The 12,502-nt window shown below is 39.2% G+C and overlaps 1 protein-coding gene across 7 annotated transcripts in view; it reads right to left on the reverse strand.

The window, feature by feature from the left end:
- arhgef28a (Rho guanine nucleotide exchange factor (GEF) 28a) overlaps window positions 1–12,502 on the reverse strand; it is a 127,830-nt gene that overhangs the window by 53,522 nt on the left and 61,806 nt on the right. For all 7 annotated transcript variants that reach the window (XM_053618307.1, XM_053618308.1, XM_053618310.1 and 4 more), the window contains exons 10-12: window positions 6,334–6,434; window positions 5,781–6,031; window positions 2,636–2,828 (exon numbers count right to left, since the gene is read on the reverse strand). In XM_053618307.1, the coding sequence (XP_053474282.1) occupies window positions 2,636–2,828; window positions 5,781–6,031; window positions 6,334–6,434 (545 nt within the window). The remainder of the gene's footprint in view (window positions 1–2,635; window positions 2,829–5,780; window positions 6,032–6,333; window positions 6,435–12,502) is intronic.

Genomic DNA, 12,502 nt, shown 5'->3' on the forward strand with positions numbered 1-12,502 from the left:
TTTAATTCACCAAAATAACGTGGAAATTAATTTCATTATTTACTTTATAACCTTACTTTGGTTTTACACACACACACACACACACACACACACACACACACACACACAGAGAGAGAGTATCTCACAAAAGTGAGTACACCCCTCACATTTTTGTAAATATTTGATTATATCTTTTCATGTGACAACACTGAAGAAATGACACTTTGCTACAATGTAAAGTAGTGAGTGTACAGCTTGTATAACACTGTAAATTTGCTGTCCCCTCAAAATAACTCAACACACAGCCATTAATGTCTAAACCACTGGCAACAAAAGTGAGTACACCCCTAAGTGAAAATGTCCAAATTGGGCCCAAAGTGTCAATATTTTGTGTGGCCACCATTATTTTCCAGCACTGCCTTAACCCTCTTGGACATGTAGTTCACCAGAGCTTCACAGGTTGCCACTGTAGTCCTCTTCCACGCCTCCACGATGACATCACAGAGCTGGTGGATGTTAGAGATCTTATGCTCCTCAGCCTTCCGTTTGAGGATGCCCCACAGATGTTCAATAGGGTTTAGGTCTGGAGACATGCTTGGCCAGTCCATCACCTTCACCCTCAGCTTCTTTAGCAAGGCAGCGGTCATCTTGGAGGTGTGTTTGGGGTCGTTATCATGCTGGAATACTGCCCTGCGGCCCAGTCTCCGAAGGGAGGGGATCATGTTCTGCTTCAGTATGTCACAGTAAATGTTGGCATTCATGGTTTCCTCAATGAACTGTAGTTCCCCAGTGCTGGCAGCACTCATGCAGCCCCAGACCATGACACTCCCACCACCATGCTTGACTGTAGGCAAGACACACTTGTCTTTGTACTCCTCACCTGGTTGCCACCACACACGCTTGACACCATCTGAACCAAATAAGTTTATCTTGGTCTCATCAGACCACAGGACATGGTTCCAGTAATCCATGTCCTTAGTCTGCTTGTCTTCAGCAAACTGTTTGCGGGCTTTCTTGTGCATCATCTTTAGAAGAGGCTTCCTTCTGGGACGACAGCCATGCAGACCAATTTGATGCAGTGTGTGGCGTATGGTCCGAGCACTGACAGGCTAACCCCCCACCCCTACAACCTCTGCAGCAATGCTGGCAGCACTCATATGTCTATTTCCCAAAGACAACCTCTGGATATCATGCTGAGCACGTGCACTCAACTTCTTTGGTCGACCATGGCAAGGCCTGTTCTGAGTGGAACCCGTCCTGTTAAACCGCTGTAAGGTCTTGGCCACCGTGCTGCAGCTCAGTGTCAGGGTCTTGGCAATCATCTTATAGCCTAGGCCATCTTTATATAGAGCAACAATTCTTTTTTTCAGATCCTCAGAGAGTTCTTTGCCATGAGGTGCCATGTTGAACTTCCAGTGACCAGTATGAGGGAGTGTGAGAGCGCTGACACCAAATTTAACACACCTGCTCCCCATTCACACCTGAGACCTTGTAACACTAACAAGTCACATGACACAGGGGAGGGAAAATGGCTAATTGGGCCCAATTTGGACATTTTCACTTAGGGGTGTACTCACTTTTGTTGCCAGCGGTTTAGACATTAATGGCTGTGTGTTGAGTTATTTTGAGGGGACAGCAAATTTACAGTGTTATACAAGCTGTACACTCACTACTTTACATTGTAGCAAAGTCATTTCTTCAGTGTTGTCACATGAAAAGATGTAATCAAACATTTACAAAAATGTGAGGGGTGTACTCACTTTTGTGAGATACTGTATATATATAAAACCTTGCTAGCTCAGTGTAAGAATCTCACACCGTGAATGTCACACTTTGATCAATTTGTTGGATAGCTACTTGCTATTGTGCAGATGACATAAGCCTAATCATTTGAGTTTGTAATCAGATATTAGCTGTCAATTTGACTGTGCTCCTGCATTGCAGTCCGAAGGGAGAAATGTGCAAAAGAGAAGCATGTCAGTTCACAAAATTCTGTAGTTTTCAGAAGTATGTGTAGTACCACTTAAACAATGACAATGGCTTTGGAAAACAATTCATATGAACAACTGCTATGATAGCTTTAGGACTGCAATTGCCAGTTTTGCACTCAAGTCTCCATCAGTGAACAGTGGATAAGTTCAACAAAACACACTTCATGTGAAAACTGTAATGAATTTCCTGGTTACACATTGCACTTTTCGACCATGTAACACACAGTTATAGAAGGGATTTATTTATAATAGCACTATCTGTTATCACCCAGATAAGGATTGATTCCCTTTTGAGTCTGGTTCCTCTCAAGGTTTCTTCCTCACATCGTCTCAGGGAGTGTTTTCATGCCACTGTCGCCTCTGGCTTGCTCATTAGTGATAAATTCATACATTTAAAATCTATATCCCGAATGTATTTATTTCTGTAAAGCAGCTGTGTGACAATATCCATTTTAAGAGCACTACACAAATAAAATTGAATTGAATTAAATAGTAGGTTTTCCCAGGCCACCATACCACCATGTATTCATTTTAAATAATGTATTCTCAAATAATCTATATAAAATAAAATGCTGTATTAGTATTAAATGTTATGACTGTATAAAATATTAGTGCCGTGACTTGCAAGAAGCATTATGATAAATCAGGAAAGTGTGTATTGGTACCTTTTGGGAGGCATGGTTACAGTCAGAGGAAGCAGAGTGACAGCGAGTGCAGCTGAGGCCCGAGGATGGATTAAAGCGGTCCTGTTTATCTCCGTTGTCCTTATTTTCAGATGATATCTGAGGGAGGGGCTTCTTCATAAGTAAGTCATCATCCTCCTCTTCACTGTCCATTTCCAAGGCCACGAGATTTGGGCTTTGTGGGAGTTTGGAAAGTTTCATTCTTAATGGTTCAAACATTAAATAAGAACTATCAAATGATGATTGAATAAAATATGAAGGTCAGTCAATACCACTGAATACTTGGAAACCGTGAAAGATCCCGGTCTCTGATGTATCCCATAAACACAGCTAGAAATCATTTTTATTTTTACTAGCTTAAGATTTACCATCCTATAGATGGTATAGACGATGTTCTCCTTCCAAACATGTGTCTGCATGTTCAGATTTCATCTAGGTGTGTACTGCTCCTTGTTAAGGTGAGGACCAATGAAAACCTTGGAATGTTAAAACTTTCTCTATTTTATAAATTTTCTATAAAAACAATTAGCACAGGGATCTGTATGGCGGATGATCCATATAAACACATTACAAATGTGTGTAATCAATATGGCCTGACTTTCTCTGTGCAAATGTCTAGCATTTTTGGAAGAAGTCTCCAATGTCAACACTTTGTAACAGTCAGAGGCAAAGCTGTAACTTTGACTTTTGAGACACAGGAAAGTCTCCCATTTTAAGGCTTTGAGCTTTGCAGTTTCTCTAACATGACAAGCTGTCTTGTTTTTTTCACTTTTAAATATTAACTTCAGGAGAGGGAAAAGAGGAGCGACTGGTGAGGGAATGCCTGTTTGTAGCTGCTATAATGTACATGATAACAGGAACTAACATTTTTCACCGATGTTCCACAACATTAAACAAATAAAATGCATGACCTATCATCCTTTAATTAAAAAAATATGTTCGCTTTGGCAATTTGCTGTGGTATAAAAGTTAGAAATTAGTTTGGGATATGCTGCTATTGGAAATTATACAACTTTAGTGGTAACAGTGTAGTAGATTTATAAATGGTGGCAGTAATTTGATTAAGGTTAAAATGATCAGGAATGGGTTTCAGAGATACAATGTGAACTTAACCTGATCATCTAAACTGTGTTTAATAACAATATTCCTCAGAGCATGTTTGGTATAATTTTTATCCATATTTCATGGTGAATGATGTGGTGATATGATATAAATATCATATAGGTTTCGAAAACAACATTTACAATACATGTTGCAATGTGAGCTCTTTCTGCACACACACCTATACCCACGCACATATACATGCTGGCACCCCATGGTTTACATGGGAGACATTTTGCTTTTTGTTCCCATAGACTCATGCTCAGGAACATCACATACAAGTTCTTTAGGGTGAGATAATCAGCTGGGGGTCCACCTTGCCATAAAACAAAGTTTCTTTTCCATTTGGCATCCTGGTCACTATACATTACAAAGAGGCTCAGAGGTATAAGAGGGTATGCTAGGTAGAACCCAGAGATGGCTTGTAACATCAAGGGAGTGGCTTGTACCATCAGAGGCTGCCTTGTACCGTCAGATGGGTCTTTTGCAATCAGTACTTTTTGCTATCAATGCCTTTTCCATCACGCACCCTATGTCCGTGACATTGATCAACATTTTGTAAGGGCCTGTTCACACCGGGACATTTTTCACGGCGTGTTAAATGGTCTGTTTTCCTACGCGTTTTTTTTTGTGTTCACACCCACGCATTAATCGCGGTCAACACGCTGAATGAAAGTGTCACTCCCTGACAGTAGATGGCACTTATTGAAAAGCAGAAATACACAAGGTGGCGCTGCACAACTTTCCGTTTCCGACACCCGCTTATCACTGAGAAGAAGAAGAGAGCCAGTATTTACATCTTTAAGCTGTTCACACACGTTCTGCAAACTCACTAAAGCACGTTTGTACTTTTCCAAAATGTAATTTGGTGAAAAAAAAAAAAAAAAGAACCCATCGACGTTAAAAAAATAAGACGCTTTGACGCCACGCGTTTTATGCCTGGGCGTGAACACACTCATTGACAGCCATTGGGGCATTAAACGAACTGTTTACACGCTGCGAAAATCATCTTGGTGTGAACAGGGCTTAAGTTACATTTGTTTCTATTTTATGCATAACTTCATTTGTGATTTTGTGTAAAAAATTCATTTGTTATTCTATCTATAAATAGTTCTTCTGAAAAAGTATGATGCACTAAGAGTGAATGATCTATATGTTTTGTATAGTTACAAGAAATAGTGTCTTAAGGTAAAGTTATAATACGTTAGACATGTTTGAAGTCAACCTCTGACAAGCTAAAAGAAAAGGCTAATACTTGCAAGCTTAAACAGAACCTCTGACAAGTAAAATAGGAAAGGCCTAGGCTTGCACGTTGATTGAAACCTCTGAGCTAACAACATAATGGTTTAACAGAGAAGCTATATAAAAGCATCTGACGTAGTAATGTCATTTTAATGAACTGCTTTGCTTAAATCTGCTTTTACTATTAGAACACTGAGATTTTACACTTCTAGCACTGATTAGAAGATTATTCTAGAAGTCAGATAAATAAGTTAGCAGTTATTATTAATTGGAGTCAGATAATTAATTAAATGGATTCAGATATTTAAATCATAAACTAAAACACACATTTAACCTTCGGCTGCACCTATTTCCGTTTTTGGTTATAGTAGAGCAGCAGGCTAAGTAACAAACCCTTTATATTTTAGCCCTGCAACAGTAAATATGCTTTGGGTCACATCACACCACCCTGTTGTTGATTATTTTCAATAACAGCATGCTTCCTCCATGTGTTTTATTCTTTATACAAGTTGAATCATATAAGAAGCTTATAACTCCAAGGTCTCATTGTTGTTTGCGGTTATGCAGATTATGTGGCATTTTAATAACTTAAATACTAAATTAATAAACTTTAACTTTTTCGACTTACAAGACTGACTGGACTAATGGTAGTGAAATGGTAGTGTTTACCACATGATAAACAAAAATGATGCTACTGTAGGTCATGACTGATCAGATAATGATTTTCAGCAGGTTATCAAAAGATGTCGTTCTTTCTTTTTAATTACCTGCTGCATGTACTCACCTAATTTCATATGATTCTGGAGGTGAACTTGCACTGTGATTGTTGTGTTCACTGTGGCTGCTGCCACGAAGAAACCGGTCCAAGACCAGTCCTGCTGAAGATGTGGTGGAGAACTGAGTGAAAGATGGCGAGAAAGGATGAGAGAATGGGCGTTGCTCTCTCGTCCCTTCAACCTTGACAGCAGGTTGCGGGTCAGTGGCAGAGCTGTTATTTGGTACTGTGGCAATGTTGTATTTCCTATGGTCATCATTCTACCACAAAATAAAGAAGAAAAAAAAAAAAAAGAAAGAAAGAAATTTAGGCTCATAGACACATGAATGCCAAAATGCTGTGGTTTAAACTTACATTACAATTCCTAAGAAATTTACAGAAACTTATAATCCCTGGCCAAGTCTCTAAACTGAAGGGATTTAATGGGAAAAAAACGAGATCACTTTAAAAGTAAACTGAATGCAAGGGTAAGAGTGTTGCTTATTTCATGATATCTACAGATTCAAACATGCTATCTAAACATTCAAACATGCTCTCACACCCACACACACACACGTCACACCTTGCCGGTGCGGTTGAGCATGGCTGTGAGTCTGGCAGAAGTGATGTCTGTAGACTGAAGCTGGAATGGAGAGCTGAAACCTGGAGGGGAACACGATTTCTCTGTGAAAGCAAAAAGAAAAGACAGAAAAAGGGGAAAAAAATAACAATTAACAATTATTGTCTATTTGGTACAGTGATGTGTAACGAAACTGACAATAGACTTGACAATTTCTGGAATGATAACTCCATGACAATGAGTGTCCGTGCATGCATGCTCGGAAGTCACATACAAACAAGAAGGTGACAAATTAAAGGAAAAATGGCCCTGTTATTCTGTGAGGGCATTTTGCTACCTCTATCCACAGAACACAAGGGCTCACTGAATGGTTTGAAGAAATTAATATAAATCATATGCTCTGACCTTCACACTCACCAGATCTTAACTCAAATAAAACCCCTACAAGAGATTTTGGAGCGACATGTTAGCACTACCTTGGTGACTGTTAGAACCGATGCCAAGGCACACTGAGGCTGTTCTTGTGGCCAAATTCCTTAATAAAACATATATTAGTTTTTCCTTCAATATGTCATCTTTCTGCATGTCTGAATAATTCAGTAAAAAAAATTAAATAGCACTTATACCATATTAGTCTTATTGTTTTATTATATATTTCCAGGAAAAACAAACTTTAACTCCACACTGGCTTGTTACAAGAAAATCATGTTTTTTCCAGAAATTTAATACATCAAACTATTGGCGCTGCTCTACTGTTGCCTAAGGGTAATAACACAGCACTTGTGTGTAAAATATAAAAGCATTAAACATTTTTTAAATAAACCGGCCAACCAGATGTGCTGAGAAACTACCATAAATTATAGAAGCCCAGAACGAAGGAATGGATTTGTGTGCGGGAAATATGGAATTATTATGGGAAAGGAAAGTAAACACCGAGGTATGCTGGAGTCTGAGAGGGCTGGATAAACAGTAAACATGTGTATCCTGGTCTCAAACAGCCAAGTAATACAAGTCTCTCACTGTCTCCTTGCATCACTCACACACACAGAGAGAGAGAGAGAGAGAGAGAGAGAGAGAGAGAGAGAGAGAGTGTTTGATGTCTGGCCTGCTGTCTGGCTGGCTAATGTAAAGGAAATCCTGTTCATCCAAGGGGAATTTCCTTAATCATCCCACTAGGACGCCAGTCACATAAACATAATGCATTTCTGTAAAAGCTGTACAAAGTAATGTGTATATGCATAGGCCTGTATGTACAGACAAACTAGAGACGACAACAACAACAACATGGTATCTGGTGAAATGAATTAAATTCACAGAAAAGGATTTACTAGCTCTGCTCTAAAAAGGTTAGTTCAGAGGCTTCCAACAATAACGGAACTGTCTGATCTTGACGTCAGTGAAACAGATCCTCCTCTTCACAAACACGCTCAAAAACAACCACCTCATACTGAGCTTCCAGGCCAACTGGGCATTCGTCAATAAATCAAAGAACTTCGCAACAAAGAGAAACATGGGTCAAGGTGTACTGAGCTCTTCTTGTCATGGACAACATGTTCATGTTAGCGATGCTACTGAATATGAATACGTTATTCAAAATGAACACATGTTCTAAACAGATACAAATACAGAAAAGAATAGGTGATGCTCTATTGTTATTTATTTAGAAAAGCTTGCCAGAAAGGCTCACAGGAGTGTGCATCAGGACTGGGATTCCACAGAATGCAATAAAAATAAAAATCATATGAGCTGGAGGTTTTTATTTTCATGCAGGTGAAAGAGTAAAATATAAAAATATAAAATAAGAACATGAGAGATTCTTTTTAAAAAAAAAAAAAAAAAAAAAAAAAAAAAAAAAAAAAAAAAAAAAAAAAAAAAACAGGCCTACGTTCATCTCTAGTTAAGATTAATTATAAACTCGAGTGATGTAGCCGAATTTGAGAAACTGTCTAAAACAGAATCTGGACCATTTTGACAATGCTGGCATTTCCTGGGGCATAGTAATATGGTTTATTAAAATAAAGAAAAGAAAAAGACGAAAACCCCCTTCACACTTAGGCCACGCCCACTTCAGGTTTTAATCCAAATACAGAAAGATATTTAAAGCACTATACAGATACACTGCATTTTACCCCTGGTGCAAATAATTGCAATACATTACATCAGGCAATTAAGGTATGTTAAGAATAATAGTTGTGCAGTGGCACAGCAGCAGGTAGTATTGCCGCCTCACAGCTCCAGACCTCGGGTTACTGATTGGCATATTTGTTATTTCTTGCCTAATACTTGGATCTGCACTACAGTTGCCATCATGGAAAATGTGAGCGTCAATGTTGTGTTTTGACTGCAGAGAAAACGGAAAAAATGCGACCTGAGAACCTGATAATCTGGTTTTATGATAATTACACTTGTTCAGGTGAGCGATTAATATTTCGTCCCTGGAGCATTTGAACACCCTCCCACTCACTTTTTCCCTTTCCATCATCCCTCACCCCGCCCTCGTTACCTGGTTTCGTCCTCCGTTTCAGAATCCTCATTTTAGGAAAGGAAGGCCAGGAGTAGTTAAAAGGAGAATCTGAATCCGAGTCCATGCTTCTTTTCTTTTAAACTTGACTTAATTTTTGCACGTTCTGGAAAAAAAAAAACCTCTCCGAAAATGCCCACAGCACCAAGAAAAAAAATCCTCAAGCACGATTCTGGAGACTGGGGGTGAAAGCCAGTGAAGGCACTGATGACTAAATGTCAGTGTGCAAGAAGGTGGGCTCTTTCGACACACTATACTCCCACGTTTTTGGTGCAGGGGAAAATCAGACATCCAATCCCCTTGGCCTACCAGAGAGGAGCGAAAGGAGTTTTTTTTTTTTCTTTTTTTTTTTTTTTTACATATGGTGTCCTGAAGAATCCGCAAGGTCAGCCAAGGTTTAGGAATCATTAACCGGCCATGCTAATGAAGGCCCAGGAGGGTCTGTGGACACGCAGGGGGGCAAGACAACTCAAATTCCAACACACATCACACACACAAAAATACAAATTCACTACACTGTTCTGTTAAATATATACTCAAAACTACCTGCAGTCTTCAAGTAAATAAACAGGAAAGTAATGAAAGTGTCTGACATTAGCCTTCAATAGTATACAAAAATACCTATTAAACAGTAAAAACTGCAACTAGCATCAAGTCCATTTATCTACCATCCTCCAAGCAAATGATCTGCCGAGTACAAAGTCTTGTGAAGTAATGTGAATTATAACTGAACACACTTTACAATAAATCAAACAGCAGACACTGTCTGATAAACACCAGCAATCTGTGATTACACAGTGAGCGAAAACTCAATTTTCAACATTTATGTGCATGCATGCTGCAAACTCGGCCCCCTGCCTCCTGATGGTCCAAAATCAACACGCTGATAGCTCAGACAGACCCAGAGTCCAACATGCTGAAAGTAGATTACAGCCATGTGTGTATGTGATTTGTACGAGTCTGGATAGTCTTCTCTGTATGTGGCGGACTTCCTGTCTCTGCTGAAAAGCCGCACGCTTTGCCATGCATATGCATGAGTGTTCTGTATCAGTTAACCTATAAGTGTGTATGGACTGCGTGCACGCGAATCCCCAGCAGTTAAATGTCTTTATGTGCCTTGATCACAATCCAGATCAACAGATAAGATTTGAAAATGAGCAAAAAAAAAAAAAAAAAAGTCTCCTGAGGAAAAGCAGAGCGCCATAGTAGGAAGTGAGACACGTGTACAGTGGCTGGAAGTGCGTGTAGAAGCCCTGTGCAAAAAATTTCTCCTGCAAAAGTTTCTCCAGACGTCTGACTCACATTTACACTTCTTTTTTCAGCTCCCGTTTGTCTTCTTCAGGTCGTGAGCATTTAAATCCTCTCTCTCTTTTCACTCTTTTGAGATGTGTCTACCACGCAAGTGGCTGGAAGTGTGTGCTGGAACTCCTGCACAAATTTTCTCCTGAAAATTTTCTTCAGACGCCTGCCTCAGGTTTTTATAAGGGTTTTTACCCTCTCTTTCTTTTAAGATGTCTTCATGGAGCAAAAGCAAGGAGCAAAGCAGGGGCTCCAACGAAGTCTTGGCTGAGCACTAAAGTCATGACTGTTTTATTCTCTCTCCTCCCTTAGCCTCTCTCTCTCTCTCTCTGTCACACACACAAACACAATCTCCCCCTCTTTCTCTACGCTCTTGGATTACCAAGATTTTATGTGGTACTAAATACAGCATAGAGATACATCTTACTGAAACCAGGACAGCAACAGTAAAGAAGGGGTGTGTGTGTGTAGAAATTTACAACCTCTTCTCTCAGTATGTAAGATGCAAGCCTCTCCCCCTACCCCCACACAGCCATGACCCTGACAACTTATAGGAAGTATTTTACATTGCCACGGTGATAAACTCTTCTGTGCGTGTCAGAGGTGCCAATATTTGTAACAAAACCTAATAAAAATCTAGAAGGCAGACAGAAAAAAAAATACATTTTACCACAGAAACCCTAGAATATGCCAGTGGATGAGACAGCTATTTTCCCCAGATGTGCAAAAGTAAGAAAACAGAGAGGCAAAAGTCTGATGTGATCACTACTTAGTAAAAATAAATAGGAGGTTTATATTAATATTAAGACCAAAAAGACCACAGTCCTGCCTTTTGGGTTTCTATTAACGCACATGTCCAAGACTCATGAAAATCACACATCAAGGTTCACCTTCACCTGCATAAAGTTGGCACAAAGCGAAAGTAAGCTACCAGACTTCCACTGGCTGATTTTTATTCATGTTCATTCTGACTGGTGCTTTGACTGAAAAGTTTTCAAAAAGCATAGTTTTCGTGTCTTGTGCATCTTCATAGAAAAGGGTAAAAAATAAAAAAAAATCATAAGTGCTACCACTGAATCATCTTGTATGTGTGAATGAGCAGTTTACCTTGAACTAAAAAAAAGTATAAGGAGCTGAAAAGGGGGAAAACCTGAAACATGTCTACATATTCCGTAACAAGGAACAGAGCAGGTCATCTTAAATGACAGCTATTATGCAAATCCAACCATCTGAAATTATTAACATTAATGTCACTTGTGCAATTAGATTCAGTTTGGTGCTTGCATATGTGTGTGTGTGTGTGTGTGTGTGAGAAGAGATACAATACCATGTCACACTCTCATGCACATGAATCATTACATTTGAGCTCTTAATCCACTCTTCTTCTCAGTCAGTGTTGTGTCAAAAGTGTCATTAACAGATGTAATCTAACAAACCACTGGGCAAGAAAATGGAGCTCCTTTAAAAGACATTAGACAAAGCACAAATCTTAATGTCTCTATAGCTGTGATGTGTTGAGCACAAAAAAATACAAATACAAAAAACAGAAAAGAAAAGAAAACTATCAAATGAGATGCATGAATTATTGCCAACAATTTTCAAAATCAAAGTCTATTTCCATGAGACTACAGTCCTATTTGGAATGGATTAGTTTGACAGAGGTAGGTGGGTAATGAAATTATTAGCAGAGTCTCTGGGATTTGCCACTTCAATATCCATCCATTCAGTATTTTTCCAGATGCATGCATGCTGCAGTAAATAAATGATTGTGTTACATTATATCTTCCATAAAATGACCAGCAGAAATAACCAATAGTAATATACTCTCGCTGAACACTTCCCTATCCATGCTCATTCATGCAATTATCCAATTGGCCAATCACATGGCAGCAGTACAATCCCTAAAGGTCAAGAGCTTCAGTTAATTGATATATAAAATATCAGAATGTAGAAAACAAATTATGTCAGTGATGCTGACTATGGCTTGATTATTGGTATCAGATGGGCTGGTTGAAGTATTTTAGAAACTGCTGATCTTCTTGATATGTTCACACACAACAGTCTGTAGTGTTTACACAGAACGGCCAGACTGGTTCGAGCTGACAGGAAAGCACATGAAAGTCATTGAGGCAGATGGGCCACCACAGCAGAAGACCACCCACACCAGGGTTAAAATCCTGTCAGCTAAGAACAAGAATCAGAAGCTACAGTGGTCGCAGACTCACCAAAACTGAGCAAATACCAGGTGATGTTTTTCCAATCTTCAACTGTCCAGTTTCAGTGATGCTGTGCTGATTCATATTCACTGTAGCCTCAGATTCCTGTTCTTGGTTGACAGGAGTAGAGCCCACT

Source organism: Ictalurus furcatus, chromosome 28 (assembly GCF_023375685.1).
Source record: "Ictalurus furcatus strain D&B chromosome 28, Billie_1.0, whole genome shotgun sequence".
In the NCBI taxonomy this organism is placed as follows: Eukaryota; Metazoa; Chordata; class Actinopteri; order Siluriformes; family Ictaluridae; genus Ictalurus; species Ictalurus furcatus.